The 22186-nt window shown below is 33.9% G+C and overlaps 1 protein-coding gene across 4 annotated transcripts in view; it reads right to left on the reverse strand.

The window, feature by feature from the left end:
* Window positions 1-22186, reverse strand: part of Parpbp (PARP1 binding protein) — a 63201-nt gene that overhangs the window by 17532 nt on the left and 23483 nt on the right. For all 4 annotated transcript variants that reach the window (XM_071609589.1, XM_071609588.1, XM_027945582.3 and 1 more), the window contains 5 exons: window positions 19332-19502; window positions 16927-17081; window positions 10720-10903; window positions 7769-7947; window positions 4951-5032 (listed from right to left, as the gene is read on the reverse strand). In XM_071609589.1, coding sequence (XP_071465690.1) covers window positions 4951-5032; window positions 7769-7947; window positions 10720-10903; window positions 16927-17081; window positions 19332-19502 — 771 coding nt within the window. The remainder of the gene's footprint in view (window positions 1-4950; window positions 5033-7768; window positions 7948-10719; window positions 10904-16926; window positions 17082-19331; window positions 19503-22186) is intronic.

Consider the following 22186-nt stretch of genomic DNA (forward strand, 5'->3'; position numbering starts at 1 on the left):
ACTTTTCTCTGTCCTTTACAAAATTTTTTTTTTAAATCAGTTACTGTTTATTAAGTTCCTTATGTGGTAAGAACACAGTATACAAAAGAGATAATGAGAATGGCTCTTATTAAGTTCCAGCTTTGCAACAGGCACACAGTATACAAAGGAGGTAACTAGGATGTCTTCTATAATTACAAAGACATTCTATTTATAAAATTTGCTGTTGACATACGGCTGGAAGGAATAAAAAACTGGATAACATACTCAAGATTGAAAAGATTCAGAAGTCTAGAAACCATAAGTAGAAAATAATAAGATGAAAATGGGTGGGGATAAACAAAGTCCTATATTTAGTCCAAAAATATCAATTACATATGTACAGGATGAGGAGAACTTGACTTGAAAACTATGTAGGAAAAAGAACTACAGATTTTACGTGATCATGAACTTAACTGAAGTCAACAATGTGATGTCCAGCTAACAAAGCATCACAGAAAGACAAAATGATAGTGGTGGGGGGGAGCACCTGATTTGTAGTCAAAAGGCCCAGCTTCTAACACTGGCCCTATTACTTATTAGATAGAAATCTTGGATAAGCCATTATACCTCTCACTTTTCCACACAAATAAAATAACACCTCACAGTATTGCCAGAATTATATGAAGTAAAAAACATGGATAGACTATATAACTCTAAGTTATAATGAAGATACTGTATAGTTATTATTGTAGTAACATATATGAAATAGGCATTCCTACAAAATAAGATTTGTTGAATTACATCTCCCAGGTCCAGGCTAATTCTAAAATGAACCTAAGAATGCAGCTAAAAAAAGAACTTATAATCAGTTTTTTTCATTTTAAATTTTAAAACAATGCAAGCTACATGGGCTTGTATTTATAACTTAAAAGAGATTGCTTTTTCTTTGTTCATAAAAGTTGGATTTTTCTGCATAAGATTAGTGGCCACATAGAATTAAGATTACTTCCTGTGGCAAATCTTCCAAATCTCTCTGTGTATTTGATTTGGAATCACAAATAAGCAAAACAATTCCCTCTTGAAAGTGCTTTTGAAGTACTAAACAACTAAGAATAATGTCCAGATTCATACATGGCTGTTAAAATCATTTTATGTTCAAGTCACATGAGAAAAACGGATTGAAAGTTTTCCTTTGTAGAGTGATTTCCCCCCTTTGGAAAGATTTCTATCCACAGTAAAATTGCAATGAACTTCAAACTTTCCAAGAATTGAAAAGTCTTTTTGCCACAAGCTCTTTTTAAATTGAAATTATTAGTAGGTTCCCAGTTTGAGGAAAATAGTACTTCACATAGGAAAGCCTGACTCCAGTTAAATTAAGATGAATGAGTCAAAACACAGAAAAGTCATAGCCATTCTGAATTAGCTGCAGTATTAAGAAAATAGAAGTTCTAACCTCTACCATACCAACACGTAGATTCTCAAGTTTGAAAATGGACATTATTCTCAACATACCTATTAACTGAAATAAATATTCAAATTTATCTTTTGATTCTTACATGATCACATTTTCAAAAGCAGAGATTTGGCAACTTTGAATTTGCACATAATTCAAAACATTCATTCTTTATCTGTCAACTTTCATTTACTTTGCTAAATAGCCAAAAAAAAAAAAAATCCTGACCTAAATAGTAACATTATCTTTTTGTGACCCTTCATTATAGTTATGCTGCCTCTATTTACTCTTTGGAGATAGCATAAACCTAAAATCTGACACCTGAATACAAATCCCTGCTCTCTTACTTACTAGCTACATGGGAAAACAATGCCTTCTAGAGTTGAGCAATGATCATCAACACAAGATGTCCCAAGACACTTAGTAGATACTCAATAAAATCCAACTTCATTCATTTACCAAAACAAATTCAGTCTTAGTCTAATACAAACATCCCTTCTTCACTCTAATAAATGATGCTTCTCATTCCCTTAGAGTCTTTGCTCAATATCATCTTGTCAAGGAGACCTCTATTTATCATCCTACATAAAATCAGAACACATGCAAAGAGCATTTTCTCCTTAGCCCTCTCCCCATCGCACTGATAGCCTTCTAACATACCATAAAATCTACTTGTTTGTTTTGATTATTATCTGCTTTCCTCAGCTAAAATATAAACTCCATAAAGAGTAAAACCTTTAAAGTTTGGCAATTGGTGGCCCCTCTGGTCCTCCTCTCACCACCTTGTGGTGTATCCCACCACGAAACCTCAGACATGCCCACCAGGAGACCAGACACCCCTCTTAAGTCCTGCACCAGGTTCCTGGAATCCCTGGGCACTGGATGACATTGGCCTCTTCCTCCAGGTTTAAGAGCCGACTGTTATGACAAGGATGATGGGGAGCAGGGTACCCACAACAAGACTTCTGATGCTATGTTCCTTCAAGTATGAAACAAAGCTAGGTGTGAAGAGGGCATAGCAGTAGGCCTAGGCTAAGGCCTTCCCTTTAGTTCTTTTACCTCAGCTGCACAAATATGTGGAGAAGCTTTGTCCACCATAGCAGGGTGTTTTGTCTGCCCTGTTCACAGTTATGTCATCTCCAGTGTCCAGCATCAAGTCTGCTATACAGGAGGTGCTGAGGGTTGGCTGAATGAATTCATGAATGAAGAAGTAAAACTAAGATCATAACAAGGGTATGCAAGAAGCCATGAGGGAATAAAAAACATGAGTAAGCAAAAGCTCAGAGTTAGAAAGGCATATACAGAATAGACTCTGCTCTCTTCAACAGAGACAGAGGCAGCCACATCACACACACTGTAACTCACGTTCATCCTCTGGACCTGTCCCTCCTCCAGGCTTGTGGGGATGTCTACAGCCTCTGGCCTGGGAGTCTGGGGGTTTGGGTCTGTTTTTCAGAGGTTCTCACACCCTGCTCTCTGACCTCCTACCCTAGTTCATTTTCAAATGTTCTAAAAAAAAGGAGGGCAGCCATGTGCCTGAGGCAGGTCCCACTCCTCAAGCTGACTCACCTTTTCTTATTTATATGCAGTGTTAAGAAATGAACCCAGTGTCTCACACATGCCAGGAACGTGCGCTATTGCTGAGCCCCAGCCCCAGCCCCAGTCTCCTTTTCCAAATAAGACCACACGTGATTTTAGCCATACCTCCCATAGCTACAAAATCAAGCATATGTGTCCTGGGTAAAAAGCCTTTTAAGACACCCAAAAAGCTTTGTTGGTAGGTTGGTTCCTTTTTTACTTCAGTAGTGTTCCTTTATGTGGGCCAAAGTCAATCATCAGCTCATATCCTACACTAGCAAATAATACTAGGGGAGAAAATAGCCAACATCGATCTGCTCATCTCCCAAAGACTTTATCCTCTCCAGATGTTTAGTTTATTTACACTTCTTTGCTAACATAGCCCTGCTATGTCCTTAAAAATGTGTTTATATGATTATACTATAAATACTTATAACAATATAATAAAGAATTGACAAAATAATTATAGAAAACAACAAAATTCAATGATGTGTTCCATAGGCATTAAGTACTAACAACTACTAATAACCAACAGAAAGACAATAGTTAGTAATAAATTAATGAATTTGAGGTACATAGATGAAATATATTATAATCAAAAGCTTTGGCTGAGCATCTAATCCCAGAGACTCAGGAGGTTGAAGCAGGAGGATTACAAGTTTGAGGCCAGCCTTGTCAATTTAGCTAGACCTATCTCAAAATAAAATAATAAAAGAGGGCTGGGAAAGTGGCTTAAAGCTAAAGCATTCCTGGGTTCAATTGTCAGTACCAAAAAAAAAAAAAAAAAAAAAAGCTTTGCCATTTGGCCCAAGGAGCAGAAAGGGCATACAAACTATAGTTTTCTTTTTAGTTGTGTTTAGATGAATAATTATTTGATGATTTAAGGATAATTGTATATTTTATATAAAAATGTGTTTAAAAAATTAATGATTCTCAGCTTACAACAGTGTCTAACACATAGTAGATACTCAATAAAAGTATATTATATAATTGAATGAATTAAAACCAAGTTTCTTTAAAAAGAAACAAAGACCAAGAAAATTTTAAATGCTTAAATAAATACATTATTAACTACTTATAGGCACAAATGTTTTATATGAGACAGTTCAGACTAAATAAAAATATAAAGAGCTGCTCTAGTCAAGAACAATATAAAATATCCTTCCCATGCTGATCTACAATTGTTTACATTCTGCCATTATATCTTCATTCAGGTACAATTTTAAATTACGTGGTAGTATAGTTGGATCTGGAACGTTTTCCAAAGGCCCATGTGTAAAAGTCTTGGTCCTCAGCGTGGCAATACTGGGAGTAGTGACATAAATGGGGCCTAGTGAGCAGTCTTCAGGTCATTGGGGACATGCCCTTGAAGGAGATAGTAGGACCCTAGCCCCTTCTTCTCCCCTCCTCTCTCTTTCTTCCCTGGTCATGGAGTGAATGGTTTTGTTCTGCCACAGGGTCCCTGCCATTGCCACCCAGTACCCCCACTACAGGCCTAAAAGCAACAGGGCCAATCAATTATGGACTGGAATCTCTGAAATTTTGAGACAGGTAAGCCTTTTTTCTTTACGTATTGATTATTTCATGTATTTGTAATAGTGATAGAAAGCTAGCACACATAGTCTCTCAAGATTCCATTTAAGATATTAGAAATGCAAATGAGAAGCCCATGTCTTATTTATTTTCCCATTCATTCAACAGATACTTAGTCAATATTTGCAATAACAACTGCTTATTTCTTTTCTTCTAGTAGGTCTAGTGAATTAAATAGCCAAAACAGATTAGTTAAGATTGTATAAAAGGAAAATTTCTGTATGTCAATCCTCATTACTCATTTTCTAATTCATTCTTACTGGGTCATATGCAATGTATATTTACAATATGCCCCTCAACTTTAAATATTTATTTATTCTAAAAACAAAACAATATCATTTTCATGACAGTACACTAAATTGTACCTTATTTTTTTTCTCTTGCATTGACTTATAGATGCGTTCTCTTAGGGGTTTCACTGATGAGTTATTCACTTGTGTGGGAGAGCTATGGAAAAAAAAGACAAAAACTTATTGCTATGGTTTCAATGTTTATGTCCCTCCAAAATTTATGTTGACACTTAATCCCCAAAACAACAGAGGTGAGACCTACAAAAGTTGAGTGGTGGGACCTATAGAAGGTGATTAGGTCATAAGGGCTCTGCCTTCACAAAGGAATTTAATGTCCTTATCAAAAGGCATAAAAGATCCTGTTTGGCCCCTTTGGCCCCTCCACCTTTTTTGCTACATGAACATGCAGTAAGAAGGTGTCATCTGCAAGGAATAGGCCCTCACCTGTGAATACCAATGAATGTGCTGGCAATTTGAACTTAGATTTCAAGCCTTCAGAATGATGAGAAATAAATATTATTTACAAATGATTCAATGTAAGCTATCTTGTTATATGAATGAAGACTCTCATAAACCAAAGTAATTTACAAGCTAGTTTTCCCTCACTGCTCTACCTAAAAGTGGCTAAAGGATAAAGAACAGCTGAAGCTATATGTTTATAATACTTCGTATAAGTATCCACACCCCTATTTGAGAATCCTAATAATAATTTGCTCAATTAATTCAATAAATATGTCTTGATCTTCTAAATTTATTTCCAAGGCACTATACTATGCCCTTAAAGGGAATAATGCAACCTCTTCAGGGTAAATGTTGATTCATTCATTGACTCTATGTCCAGGTCTAAGGTCTAACTAAGGTCTAACTAAGGGAAATAAGATATCTACATACGTAAAAGTCAAAAGAGTAGGAAAATGAAAAAAAGGAAAACATAGAATTGGAAGGTTAGAGAAGGCAAAATGGAGGAGATCCTGCAGCCTGCTGTGTCAACCTGTATTCCTCAATAAATTAATTCCTTTTTAGCTTAATAGAGCCAAAACCTGAACCTCTTTGACTCAAAGATCATTATTTATATAAGAGTAAAGGGTAGTTTACCCTAAGAAAAAATAGTAATAACCTTACATTGACCTAAATTCATATACTACATTGTGCTTAATTTTATCATTTTGGTGCAGATAATTAAAATTTTACCTTACTATGGACTGTCTGCACAATGACAACTAAAGTGCTAATGTGGAATTCCCTCATAACTGAAACGTGTTTGGCCACATGATTAAAGTACAGGAAAATCTCTTTTTAAAATGAACTCAGGAATTTGGTTTAAACAAATTCTACAAATAGAAAATTTTCCCTAAAAAATGATGTAATTTAATCCAACAGAAAATTAAAATTATCCATACTTCTACCTAAAAGCACATTTTGTTAAATAGAAAAAAGGTAAAAAGAGAGAGAGAAAAAAGAAAGGATCATTGTCTTTATTCTGCTTTCCGAGATTCCAGCACAGTGTCAGTAAAATATTCCTAAGAGAAATTTCCACTGTTAGGAGGGCATTTTTAAGTAGACTGTGGAAGAATTATATTGTGCCAAGACAGAAGAACTGTCAAGGAAAGATAGTAAGGAAGATAAGATGTAACGAATGAGATAACACACTGAATGAAAACCCATGAAGAAGTCACTCTTTAAAAAGAAGAAAAAAAAGATACTGAGGCATGGGAGAGAGCCCCTGAAGCAATCGTGAATGGAGATAAGCAATTTCAGACCTACAAACAGATTTCTAAAAAGTAGCTCCTATAGAAAACAGAAATGATCAAACAGTAGGATGATTCTATGAAATTTTTCTACAATGTACTAAATTTAAAATTTAAAATGGTTGTTCTAAAAATCATTAAAATTCCTAGAAGTCTATGTTTACTTAATTAAGAATTTACCCACCTATTGAGTAACTGACTTAATTGCTGTTAAAACTAGAGAGTATCTGCTATAGATGGAAATGTATCCCTCCAAAAAAGATATGTTGAAACCTTAATCCCCAGATACAACTGATTTGAAAATAGGGCTTTTAGGAAATAATTATAGTTAAATGAGATCATAAAGGTAAGGTATGATAGGCAAATTCCTAATCTGTGGCCTTAGAAGAAAAGGAAGAGGGCGATCTCTGCACAGGCACCAAGGAAAGGCAATGTGAGCACAAGCAAGAAGGCAATCATCTGTACCCAGAGAGAAAAGCCTTCACCAGAACCTGACAGCTATGGCGTCCCATCACACACTTCCAGCCCAAACAGAAGGCAAGTTTCTGATATTTAAGCCACCCAGTCTATGGCTGTCTATGTCAGAGAGGACTGAGACACCATCAAGGTCTTATTTAGCATATTTTTCTTCATAAGACCAGAAAATGTCAATTCCAATGTATACATGCCTTTTCCTATTCGCAGGGTGAACAGCAGTCCTTAGAGCTCAGACCTTGGGCTTGTTAACTTTGCTTTTGGGGCATATTAATCTCTCTCTCTCCCCCTCCCTCAAGTGTCTAATTCTTCACTAAGCGGAGATACTACTAAAAGGAGTTGTGAGGGCTGAGATGATTTAAGCAAAAGAATTGAGTCACGTTTCTGACACACGATAAAGCAAATGTGTTCTTAAATCAAAAAACGAGAATAAAAAGCAACACTGAAACTGAAAACACCTGCAATACTCTCACAAAATATTACCTCTTAAATATATAACCTCTTTGCATTTAAATGTTCAATCTCCCTTTAACTTTTGTTTTCTTTCTTCATACTTATTGATAGTTTCCAACCTTCCTACTATAAGCATATATTTCTTTTATAATCAATAAGTGTTTTCTCAAAATTTCCAGAATTAATATTTATACACATATGACTTCCATGGTACTTACGTAAAAAGTGTAAGAATAGAAGTTGCATTACAATGAATCGTGCTTTCGTCACCATATAAAAGCTCTGCTTTGTTTCTGGTAGGAGCACGGGCTGCTTCTTCATCCAAAAGAACTAGTAAAGTTTTCACGGTATCTCTGCCACAGTATGAAGTGTCATGGTTTATGGCATGAGATTTTGGCTAGAACAAAAAGCAATTTTAAATAAATGTAAAAATCGCCGCTACTAGGTTGAGTCAGCCACACTTTTCCATTTCATCTGCCACTCTTCTTCCTCTGTTGTTGAAGTAACAAAACATAAGCTTTGAGAAGTGGCTATAAGACATATTAATGTTTCTCCTCGAAGCCATACTATTATCAATCCTATCCATTTTTAGATGCACAAAAAATATTATCACCAAAGGAAAATATTAGGCTCTGATCAAAATAACATTTGAATCAGAAAAACCCAGCCATTCTCTATCTATATAATCTCAGCCCTAGGAGGTATATCTTCTCTCTTATACCAAAGAGTGAGAAAGTTTTGGAGATCTGAATACTTACCCCCATAGATGGCTGTTAAGATCTAATCAAATGCAAAAGTGAAAAACTAGTTCATTCAATCATCATTGATTAGTATATGGTACATTCCAAGAACTATGCCTTAAGCTAAGCTACAAAGGTGAAAATCACTACCTTCAAAGAACCCACAGCCTTGGGCATATTGATAAGATAAATAAGTAATCAACACATCATATTACAGAATGCTAATTGATATTTCTAATAAGTATACATACAATGGCGCAGAAGCATACAAAACAAAGTGGTCAGTGTACTGTGAAGTCAAGGATGGTGTCAGAGGAAGAGACATACAGCGGTAGGAGTGAGCATAGATAGCACTCTTGGAGACTAAGAAGAATGACAAGATGGGGAACAAAAGACTAGGTAGAATGACAAGGCTGGGGAACAAGATACAGGGAGGAAGTAACACAGGATGAGTCTGGAAAAGCTCTGTACACTATGCAAAGAAGTTATAAATCAGTCGGTTACACAGGTAAAATCTCTTGCTTTATCAAGCAAGCAAGTACAATAACATTACTTAGATTTTGAAAAAATCGATGCTGGCAATGTGTAAAATATATTTCAGGATAAGAATATTATCAAATCTGGAGACAGGGTCACAAATTAAAAAGCCAGTTTAGGTATGACAGGTCTGATGGTAGCACTAGAGATAAAATAGATTAAAAAGGGAGAGACAAGCCAGATGCAGTGTAATTCCAGCTACTCAGGAGGTTGAGGCAGGAGTTGAAGCATGAGTCCAAGAGTTCAAGACAGAACAGGCAATACAATAAGACCCCATCTCCAAAAAAGGAGGGTGGGCTAGAAAAACTTAGTGACTAGATAGAGGAAAAAAAGAGAATATATGATAAAATAATTTTGCAGATAGATATATGTAAACACAAACTGTAGGTTTTGATACCAGATTATTAACTGTATATGCTATACAACTCTTGAGAAATTTCTTTACTCCTCTGTTCTTAAACCTGGGTTCAATACCAGATTATTAATATCACACCTAGGTTTGATACCAGATTATTCATTGTATGTACTCCTCTGTTCTTAGACTCACTGGCAAAACAGGGGCCATGATAGTGCCAGACACACAGGGCCGATGAACACTGTGCCAAGATAACAAAGCTGCATTTTCTGGGCCATCTACTGCAGCTATGCCAGTTTCCCAGCTTTTACCAACAGGGTTTTGGCTTCCTTACTCTACTTGGCAGACTCAGGCTACCAGGTGAACTCTAATGTGCAGCTCCATGGGAATTAAAACAAATGGCCTATCACAATCTGGTACTTAACATATAGTTTCCATTAGTTTAATATTAACTTCCTTGAGTATTATTTGATTGAAATTTTTAAAATATTTTTGATTTGGTAGAAAACATAAAATTAAAAACCAGGCTGTTTATATCTTATTTCTTTTGCCATATGGAAGAGACTGGTGCTCTTAATTACCTGAGATTGTAACAGTTCCTATCACTTACAAAGATAATCTGTTTGTCATCTGAGGCAAACTAGTTGCTGGAAATGTTAACATATATGAAATAAATTAGGTGGATCCCAGAGTCTCCCCCATGCCATGCCTTCAAAGTAAATTTAAAAAGATGTATTATTATAGAGAAATAGCTACAATGGTCATCAAGGTCTGTGAATGAATCAGTAAATGATAAAATTAAGCAAGTTTATGTCTATATACTGGTTGTCATAATGATACCTAATGTAAACGGGCTTTTGTTAACTGGATAAACTGCAATAAATGAATTAAAAGGCATACTCCAAAATTCTGTTCTAGAGCTAAAAACATGGTAATCAATTTTTCCTATAATATCATAGGTTAGAAACTATTATATTTGATTACTTACATAAGAAAAATCAAGAAAGAAGTAAATGTTCTGGGAATATACAATTTAAAACTTGCCATGTATGGGGAAAACTGGTAGAAAAGAGGTAGAAATAACTGATTACAGAGATCTACATAAAAAAAGTTAATTGCTGAGGAGAAACTATTTCTAATAGGACTGTTGTTGTCCTGCAGAGGACTCAGTCTTGGAGTCAAAAGCCAGGCTCTTAACTTATATCTGAGTAAATGGAAAAATAATTATTTTATAAGAATAGTTACTGAGAAATACTACAAAGTATTTGTAGTATCCATCAAGAATCAGAAGCTTTTATTGTCACAAAGGGTACTAGAGATTATCCAATGACTTACTTTAACAATACAATTCTTCCCAAAGATGTTATGATTTATGCAAGTTGAACATAATCCTGTTGAGAAAATTAAATTTTCAATATCATCTTAGAACATAGGAAATGCACTCTTCAGACTTAAGTATCAGTAGTAAACCATTTCTAATAAATACAAGAGATGATGTTTTGTTTAGACACACAATGAAGAATAAAAAGCTCATTACCCGGGCAGGACTGATGTCAGGGGTGCTGACAGCTACAGCCTCTTGTTGAGAATTGATAATGTTTTTAATCCTCAAGTCCAAAGCCTGAGCAGCTTCCTCAACTGCTTTATAAAAAGGATCCCTGCTGTTCTGGCCTTTAGTCAGCTGCATCTTTATCACTGACAGAATACGACTCCCTGCAATGCTGAAAATAGAAATAAGATCATCTTTATAATAGTATTGCAAACAGCAATGTGCTTATAAGCTTGAAAATATAATTTTCAGCACTAATCAACACCTTTCAAAGAATTTAGCTTTGATCTTACAAATCAAACAGTAAAGCATTTAAGAAAATGATGAGAACCATTAGAAACAAAATGTTTAAAGTTTTTCTAGAAACAAGTAATTTCAACAAGTGACATTTTCCTTGATTTGAAAGCTGAAGGGAAATACTTTTGTTATACATGAAATGTGATTACAGATCAGACCCACTTATATACATGCAATATACTTAAAGTATGTACTTTTAGATATTACTAAAATAACAAAAAACAGCTACCTCTCAATGAACGTCTAGAATGTTACATCACTGTAATTTTAAAACCAGTTCGAAAAGTTGTTAATGTTACCCCTAAATCACAGATGAGAGAATTGAGTCTCATGAAGATTAAATGACTTGACTGAGAAAATCGTGTTTGGGATAGGAGAAGAAGGAGACTGACCTGAAACATTCAATATACCATTCTAATATGTGAAGGTTATTATATATGAACAAGGAAATTAAACAAGTTAGTACTAATACAAAGCAAATCAGAGACTGGACCAACTATGACCAATATACAAGTGTTTTTAGAAACCTGAAATGTTCCTTTATTCCAAGACTAAACCTGAAGGAATTTGGAATTGCAGCTCCTACTGTAGAGAACCTGCCAAGGACCAATGTGAGAGATATATAGGATGAAAGATCTTGGTCCATCCCAAGGCAGGAATTAGAGATATCCAACAATAGAAGAGGAATCTCACTTGAAGTCACAAGATCCTCATTCCCTGAAGCACGCCTGGAAAGTTGCGCAGTGCGGAATGGGAGAGTAGTCTGGGCTGATCATGGAGTCACGCTGCCTGAGACGAATGGCACTTCTGCCATTTGCTGCTGAGAGTATGCTGCTAAACTTCTCTTTGTAGTAGCATAAGGAAATTTTATGAATTGAAGTTTGCACCCTCACAGCTTTATTGCCAGGTATTATGTCTTAGAGAACAACCAAACTCCCTAACACGCACAGGATATATGATAGTTCACATTAAAATAACTGGTCCAGATAGAAAAGTTAAAAGAAAATCACAGAGAAACTTAATTTATGATGACAATACATTAGATCACTGTCTCACAAATTTTCCCAATCATCAGAATCAGATCAGTTTTGTTTAAACATCAACTCTGGATCTGATCCTACTGAATCAGCATCTCCAAGGACACTGGATAGTAGCATTATTTAAAAAGCAACACTGGTGGTTTTTATAAGGCAAAGTGGAAAACCATTTCAGGCAAAAATTAGGTCTTTGAGAAAGGAAATCATAAATAATCTTCACATACCAATGTACACTTGACACACAGAAGAGATGATGTTTGTAAAGGAAATGAACATTATTCAATCTGCAGTTTTTAATAGTAAAACTCAATATATAATTTACTATTTATTTATATTATTAGTTGTAATACAATAGTGCTTAAAGTGTTTGAACTTACTCTACAATAAGTGTAAACACTCTGGGGAAAAGTCTCACTGAGCATGGTGAGAATAGAGGAAAATCTCCAAATACCCCAAACTCTCCTTCAGAAAGGAATGAACAAGAGCTGGAGTGGTAAGTGGTAAGTGGGAAGTTGTGAGTATAATAAAGCAGGAAGAATGAGGTCTTCCAAAGGCAAATATCTATAGAAGCATTGTGATCAGAATGCAAAGCCCTGGGCTAGCAACAAGTGGGATAGGGCAACCAGTGACTTTCACTGTCAGTCTGAACTTTCCAAAGGGGAAGGAGCTGGTATGGCTTTTATTAGGTTAATTCTATGTACCTTATATATTTAAAGCTATTTTTCTGAAACTTTCTCTATCTAGTGAAGGTATAGAAATACAAGTATTTTTTATTTATTGACCTTATGATCAGATATAGAAATACATTTACTTCTTTAATTGTTAATTTACTTCTTTAATTTAATTCTTTAATACATTTACTTCTTTTATTGACCTTACATCCAGCAACACTGTTAAACTCTTCTGCTAATTTTAAAGTTTTAATAATTGTTTTTAGATTCTTGGAGTTGTCTACATATATAATCATTATCAAATAGCTTTATTTCTTCATTTTAATTGCTTTATCTCCTTTTTTTTTTTTTTTTTTTTTTTTTTGGCCTTACAAACCTGAATTAGACATCCAATACTGTGTTGAAAAGAAATGAAGACAGCAGTAACTTTTAATCTTAGTAACTTTTAATCTTAAACTAAATACTAAAATATTTTATAATTAACTAGATCAACTAGGTTTTTATAGAAACCCTTCTATTAGGCTAATGCCCTCACTCGTATACACTGAGGAATCAGCCCAAGAGAGTAGTAATCTGCCTCTATTAGACCCACTCATGTTGGGCAGACTCTGGATTTTGTCCCCTCAGATTCAAACAACTACAAGAATAGAACTCCAGTTCACCAAATTCAGCAAACGCTCTCAAAATAAAGGCTGGTTTCTTTTTAACTTGCCTCTTTGGCTTTCCTCTTTTACATATTCTATGACCTGCATTTTCATTACATTTTCCTGTTCATCAAGACTTTATTAATTACTGTTAATCAAAGGGTTGATCAGGGGACCTAGCCTGTCATATTTCTATAGTCAAAAGTCTGAGTAAATTCTAGGATAGTTTCAAGTACACAAGAACTTTCTTTTTCATGTGTTTTTTCCCCTTAATTTCCATTTAACAGAAATGAACTAGATAAAATATAGTTAAAATGAAAACATAATTAGCACAATATACTTTTTTTCTGAGAATTAATCTTATGAAAAAGGATTTGAAAAAAATTCAAATGGCTAATAAAATACAAAAGCGTGTCTTAGTGCCAATCACAAGAATTTATTAAAAAAATGTTTCAAATGATTAAAGAAAAAAGTCACCCTTGACCTTCTTTTCCCATGATCTCAACAAGAATAAAAATGGTAAATTTTAAAGATTATGTAATTCACTGAGAACCATTTAGGAAAAAAATTCATAACTTACATTTCAGACTTATATTTGCCTAGGTTAACAATTTGAGCCCTGGCTAAATACCCAAACACTCATGTTATCACTAGTTTATTACAATATATTCACTACTAAAGCCATCCATTAGCTTTTTCAATATTTGCCATTCAACATAGTGGCTTAATTCAAACTTTGCCTCTAGAGCCTAGAAACTCGACAAGTTTTATTTGTTTGTTTCCTAGTGTTGGAGACTAAACCCAGGAGTGTTCTACCACTGAGCTACATTCCCAGACCTTTTTATTATTTTATTTTGAGAAAGGGTCTCACTAAATTGCTGAGGCTGACCTCTAACTTGTGATCCTCCTGTGTCCGTTTCCCATGTAGCTGGGATTATAGCTGTGTGTCACAGTACCCAGCCAGAAGATTTAACTCAAATTACCCCATGATATCTCTGCTATGCACAGGGGTTATAAAGTGAAGAAAACCTTTTTCTTAACTGTAGCTCCTGATTCGTGACTGCATCAAACCAGAGTGCTGGGGCAGAAAGAGAAAAATGAGGCTAATAATGAAAAGCATAATTTGATTTTTAAGTTCCAAACAAAGTAACTTGAAGAAAACACTGAGCAATAACAGAGAGTGACTGCCAATACTTGAAAGTAATTATTGATTATTCTTCATTCTACTAAATAAAGTGATCGTCTTTTCTGTATCATATTCAAAAATTTGATAACTGTTTGCTGAAATGAATTTTACCTTTAAAAAGTAAATTTGATGAAAGGCACCACATAAAATGTATCAAAAATGCTTCAGAAATACTTTAAACAAGAAAAATTTTAACATTCTACAAGCACATACTAAATATGTAATGCTGGTTTGCACTAAAATTGGGTAATAATCTTGAAAGACAGTAATTAAAACTTCTGAACAACAACAATTAATTTATATAACCTAAAATCCTTTAACTCAGGACTTTTTTTCAGGTAAAGGTATGGTATGCATTTTGTGGTGGCACCTACTGGCAAAGTGTAGAAATGCAGCCAACTACAGCTAAGATGGCCTCATGAAAAGCTGGCAAGAGTGATGAATGTGAGAATCAATTCCCCCCCCCCCCACCTTCTCCCATGTCTATTCCCATTCTTCCATGGGCTGAAAGGTGACTATAACTCCCCTATTACAAGGTCAGTATACAAACTTATCCTCAGATACAAGAGTTAAATATATTTTGATTTCCAAGTTTTAAGGTTGAGAGACAAAAAGGATAGAGACCAAGAGTGAAGACAGGCAGGAGTTTGACTGTATACAATTTTGCATACCTCACTGAGATTCCTGGGGCTTTACCCTATACCTACTATGCAATCATTGAAGGTCTTAGTCAAGGGCTTAACATTCGCTGCTTCAGGAAGATCATTCTGGTAGCAATAAGATTAACAGGATGGAGCAAAGCAAGACTGAAAGCAGAATGCACAACTCAAAGAGACTGGCAAAAAAGTCCAGAAAGAATTAAAGTCTAAAACAGACAGCATAAAGACTGGAAATAAGATGGCAGCTACAGGAATAGAGATGAGGAGAAAGAATATAAAAAGTGTCACAGAAGAGGAGTTGCTAGAACTAGGTGAACCAGGAGACAGAGAAAGGAGAAAGACTTCACTACTTTAGAAGAAGCACCTTTCCAGGGAAAGATTAAGATGTAGTTTGAGACATGTTAGGTTTCAGTTGCCTTTGAGGTACTACCTCAAAGACAGTTGAAGATATGTCTCTAAAAATCAGAAAAGAAGTCTGGATTTCACTGAAATATAGATTTGGAAGAATTTGCATAATGTAATGAAAGGGGGCTAGAAAATAAGAGAATAGTATCTTAGATGTTATGAGGGAAAAATAAGAGTTCAAGACAGTGATCATATATAAGGACTCAAAAGAGTCCAAAGACAATAACAACCAGATGATCACAAAAGCTCATAGGCAGAAGAGCTTTGGGAAACATCAAAGGGTGTGAGTTGGTCAAGTATAAGCAAGGAAATGAATAGTGAATGTCTGCTCTGTGCCAGAAATATTAGTAAAGAAAACCAATAAACCCTCAAAGAGCTTACTGCCTCCTGAGAAATGCACATTAAATAACTAGAAATAGCAAAGTATTGAAAAATAGCATTTTCTTCAAGAATTTGAGCTGTAAAAGGAAGAAGGAACGGGAAGAAACAGAAAAGATGGTGTCTTGCTTTTTCTTATAATCTTTAGATTGTGGCTAAAGTCCAAGTAGAGAGAATAAAACAAAATAAATTACAAATGAAGCCAAATAGGTTGTCCACACCCCTGGGCAACGTCTTCAAGTTTACATAAAGAGTTTATCACAATGTCTTACACAATTAGCGTTCAATAAATATCAGCCATTTTTATTAGAACCATGCTATGGAATAACAATCAAAACCACAGGAGTCCACCATAATTGTAAGCATATACATTCCACTTCTACCCTCCAAAATTTTTCTTTAAAATTTATCATCCAATATATCTATATTACAAATGCAAGTCTAAGAGATTAAAAAAAAACTCTTTTTCTAATATCACATATAAACAAATGACAGATGAACCAAAGATTTACACATTAGCAAATAAAAGATAACCAGTATAAAACAAAATAGAGAATTCATCATATTTTTAAATTTTCTTATTCATTCTTAGTACTGGTTTCCTTCAACACTAAATTAAAAGTTTAAAGGAATTATATCTATTTGGCTATTTCTAGTCTTCAAAAATCTGTTTCTTCCAGATAAAAATATTAATACTTTTTTATTAATCAAAGTTAGTTTGGATGTACTTTTAATTTTGGTAAAAATTTAAGAATGTCAGCAAGGCATACAATAATTTATTCATCTATTTTGCTTTTCCTCTCCATTGTTTGGCCTAACGCTTGATCATTTTGATATCTATTATTCCTACCTATGATTTTGTGAAGTTTTAAAGATAGGCTAATAAGACAAATTTGTAATTTATGAAAAATATATTACCTTGGACTTGGTATTTCTCCAAGAATCTCATTTAATTTGTCAATTAAATGAATAAAATTAGACAGTCCCTTTACATGTTTCCTTAAAGGATCAGATGGTGATGGTGCATAGCCTTTCCCTCCAAGCTCTAATGTTCTAATAAAGGATGTAGCCATCTGTGAGTGGAAACAAAGAGTTTACTCATGTTTAATGATTAAGCAAAAAGCTACAGTTTACCTTTTGAAGCTAGATCTATGTAGATTTAGGAATACAGTTAAAATGAAGCACAATTTATGGCTCATACACTTTTCATTAACCAAAGAAACAAGTGCCAGGCAGAATTCACGCACCAAGGTTGGAGCAATAATGCCCAGCTCAGGTGGAGGCTGACGGGCTAAGTCAGAGAGTAAATTAAGGACTAAAGATCATCTTCACATTCATAAGAACAGGTCATTGACTATAAAGAATTTGTTGACATTCCTAAATTGATGTCAGACTCCTGGAACCATTATGAAGAACAAACTCGTTTTCATTGTCAACTAATCTACTATGAATTGTCTGGCAATTCAGCATTTCTAAACTTTTACTTTACCTTTCTTATAAAATAAATATTTAGACTAGATAGCCACTAAATTCCAACTACGTCTTGCATCCTAGACTATTTGACCATGTGTAAAATGCTTTTTCTTAACAAAGATAAAATATGTATGTGATGGTTGAACTTAAGAATGTCTCCATCAAAGAAAAAATGTTTAGTAGATGCATTTTCTAAAGCATTACCCCAAGAAAGACAAACTCTATGAAATACCAATAATTTGGGAGAAAGCTCCATGGTGAAATAACTTAGAAAATAACAGACTAAATAATCAGGTTAACTTCTATTTTAAAAAAATCTTTTTAGTTATAAATGGACACAATATCTTTGTTTATTTTTTATGGGGTGCTGAGGATCAAACCCAGTGCTTCACACATGCTAGGCAAGCACTCCACCATTAAGCCACAACTCCAGTCCCAGGTTAACTTCTTAAGAAGCAGACTTCTTTATGAAGGAACTTCTCAAAGTTCTTCATACATAAACATGCATTATGAATATATTCTCCAACGGGGAATATACTATTTCTAAAATTTATGGCCTTGGAAACATTTATACGAGAAGAATTTACCAGGGCTAGGACTCTATAGAACACATGTAGTTAAACAGTGCTTTAGAGAATTTCTCCCTTCCCAAACATGAAGAAAATAGTAAAAAATAAAAATACCATTGGTTTTCAAATACAGAGATAGAACATGAAATGATTGCTTAAAAGTTGTTTCATCATAATCATAAGAACTCTACATCAGATCCCTAAAGTTCAGGAACAATGCCAAGAATTAATAATTAGGATGGCATCAAATTAAAATGCTTCTGCACAGCAAAGGAAATAATTAGGAATATGAAGTGATAATCTGCAGAATGGGAGAAAAACTTTGCTAGCTAGTTTTCTGCCAAAGGATTAATATATAGAATATATAAAAAACTAAAAAAAAAAAAAAAAAACCCAATCAATAAATGGGGAAATGAACTAAACAAATACTTCTCAAAAGAAGAAATAAAAATGATCAACAAATATATGAAGAAATGTTCAAGATCATTAGCAATTAGGGAAATCAAAACTAAACTGAGATTTCACCTCACTCTAGTCAGAATGGCAATCATCAAGAATACAAATAATAATAAATGCTGGGGAGGATATGGGGAAAAAGGAATAGTTTTACACTGTTGGTGGAATTGTAAAGTAGTACAACCACCCTAGGCATGGAACCACCATATGACCCAAATATACCACTCCTCAGTATTTATCCTAAAGAATTAAAGTCATCTTACTACAGTGACACATACATACCCATGTTTATAGCAGCACAATAGCCAAACTATGGAACCAGCCTACGTGTCCATCAATGGATGAATGGCTAAAGAATTGTGATACACACACACACACACAAAAAAAAAAAAAAAAATGGAGTTTTATTTAGCCATAAAGAAAAACGAAATTATGTCATTTGCAGGAAAATGGATGGAACTTGAGAATATTATGTTAAGCGAAATAAGCCAAACTCAGAAGGTCAAGGGCTTTATGTTTTCTCTCATATGTGAAAGGTAGAAAGGGAAAAGGAAAAGAAAGGAGGGTGGGTGAAGATCTCACAAAAAAATCCAGGGGTAGGGAGGAGAGAAAGGAAGTGGAAAGTGCTGGGGAGTGATACTGGCCAAAATATATGGTCATATTGTATGCATGTATGAGTATGCAGCAACAAACTCCATCATTATGTACAACTATAAGGCAACAATAAAAAATGTGCAAAGAGAAAAAACAAACTCTATATCAGGGTTTATGAACCCACTGCTCAAAGAGTCTTAACACAATCATGACAATGTAACATTTCCATACCAAATAGATAGACATCTGTTTCTCTTGAGCAGCATGTTTCAAATCAGTGAAGGCTTCTCTTCCAAGTCCTCTATCAGGAATATTGAGAATATGAGCCAGAGCCAGGTCATTCTTTGAATTTACTAGCAGGCTTAAATATGAAAAGATAACTTTCTTTGCTAGTAGCTGTACCTGTACAATAAAATATTCAGTTATTTTATTTATTGCAGTTATTCTAAATATTTTCAATGTATAGTAGTACATATATAAATATTTTCAATGTATAGTAGTACATATATAAATACACCACAGTGAATCTCCACATCATGTACAACCACAAGAATTAGAATAATGCATGCATAACATGTCAAAATATACTCTAGTGTCATGTATATTTAAAAAGAACAAATAAAAAGAACACATATGATGATTCAATCACAATACTTCACAGTTCTTTAGGAAATGAGAATTGAATATAAACTGAAACCTTAGGTTGCATAGTCAACATATTCTTTCTTTTGAAATAAACTCACTGACAATAAGAAACCATGAGTACATAGTAACTATTGTAATTATTGGAAAATGACTGTTAAAAAATGATATAAAAGATACAGTTCAAATCTGCATTTCTAATTCTCTTGCATACATCAGCCACTAAATAATAGCCAATAATAAAATTTCAGAAGCTTAGACCACGAGCCAACTGACTCTATTTGTTCCCATAGCTACATTCCTTAAATGCCAGATTTAAGGGCTAAAGATAAATGTTTAAGTTTTGAGAACTAGTAGATACTGAAAATGAAGAGATTGAACTAAATGTTAAATAATAGCATTCAGTTGATGCTGATATTTACTGGTGTCATGCAGAGTTACAGACTATTCAAGCAAAAAATAAAATTAGGGAGAACTTGACAGAAGCATCAGGTCTTTCATACACACACACACACACACACACACACACACACATATACACTGATTATACTTGTCCTTCAATCTCAAATGAAAAACCAGGTAATTGAATAACCTTTATCATCAAAATAGCTATTTATAGGTATTCAGGACCTGGCAGCTTTTAAAGCTCACACAGCAACTATAAAATATTAGGTAAATTAAAAAAAACATAACTGTATAAAGACATGGAAAAGAACCCAAAAATGCACAAAAGTGAAAGAAGTAGAAAAAAAGTGTAATGATATTATGCCCAGAAACATCCTCAATTTGGAAAATATTAATTTATAGTTCCAAGAAGCTCTTCAAGTAGGTAAACATTTTTTTAAAAAATCACTCCTACACACATTATAATAAAACTCTAATAGCCAAAGAAGAGAAAAAAATTGGATGGCAGTCAGAACAAAATAATACATTACCTATGGGGAACAGGGATCAAGATAACAGGTCATCAAGAAATATGTAAACCAGAAGACACTGGATCAACATATTAAATATACTGGAAAATGATTTTTGAGAATTACTACACAATCGCAATAATCAAGATAGAGTAATATTCGGGAAAAGACACCCAGCTCAAAGGAATTGAACAGAGTCCAGAAATACTCTGACCCAGATATGGTTGTTAGATTTTGACAAAGTTGCAAAAGGATTAATAAAGAAAGGACAGTCTTTTCAATATCTGATGTTGGAACTGGTCATCCATAAGGAAACCAAATAAATCTCAACTAAAATCTTGTACCTTTCATAAAAATTAACTCACAGTGGATCATATATCTAAATGTACAATATAAAACTATAAAATGTTTAGAAGAAAATCTTTAAAACCTGTAACTAGACAAGGAAATCTTAAACATGATACCAAAAGGAAAAGAAAAACTTCATAAATTTTCATTCTGTTTTTACCATCTCACCTTCTGTTCTGGAATCCTGTTTGTTTCTAGTTCTTGGATGTTGTTTTCAGACTGAAATTCTCTTTCTTGCCTATTCCCTCAAATACTGCTTCATAAACTCTAAATTCAATTCATTCTCAAAACATGAAATTCATAAATCCTTCAATAACTTCAGTAATTTAGCTAAAGTCCCAGTAACTTATCATGGGAAAACTCTTAAGAAAATGTTTTCCTTATTCAAATTAAAATTTCTTCATATTCTGCCTAATCACATTTAAAATTTTTGAAACACAAAAAGAATTTTAAAAGGTAGCAATAAAAAATTATAATGTTACCTTTTCAGAGAGGTTTCCTGATTTCCTAATCTATAGCAGATACAAACTCTTTTATTTCCTCACCCTTTGATAACTCTGTATCATCCTATTATAATTATCTGTAGGTCTTATTATTTTCTGATATTTTGTTTATTTTCTTAATCCTTCCACTACTCTTGAGATCCATATCAGCAAGTGACATACCCTTAAAGCCTAAAAGAATATTCAGCATTATAGTAGGTAAGCAGTCCACTTTTATTAATAGGTCTCATCAGTTTTTGCTTAATAATAAAGAAAAAATAATATATATGTTTGGTCCTTTTAAAACTTTAAAATTGAAATTCTATTAATTAAAACATCTGCAGTCAAATAAGTGCTTTTTTTTTTTTTAATTACATTGCTTTACAAAGAAAACCTCTCAGGTCAACCACAAAAAAATCGGCAGCATTAAAATTTGTCCTAAAATTTTATAAAATAACGAATAATACAGTTTTCTCCTTATATTTCAAGTGTCTTTTAATCTTTATTTGCACAATGAATTGTAATACTATCTGTGGTCTATAATAGTAAAGCTTCAATTTTAATTTCATAGTGCAATGGTCTGTCTAAAACAAGACAGACAAATTATCACTTTGATATCTGGGAAGAATAATACTATTTGTCAAAAACCAAAACAGAGGAAAAACTGATGTTTACATTGCAATAAGAAAATTTTTAATAT

The sequence above is a fragment of the Marmota flaviventris genome, chromosome 3 (assembly GCF_047511675.1).
Source record: "Marmota flaviventris isolate mMarFla1 chromosome 3, mMarFla1.hap1, whole genome shotgun sequence".
NCBI classification, from domain to species: domain Eukaryota; kingdom Metazoa; phylum Chordata; class Mammalia; order Rodentia; family Sciuridae; genus Marmota; species Marmota flaviventris.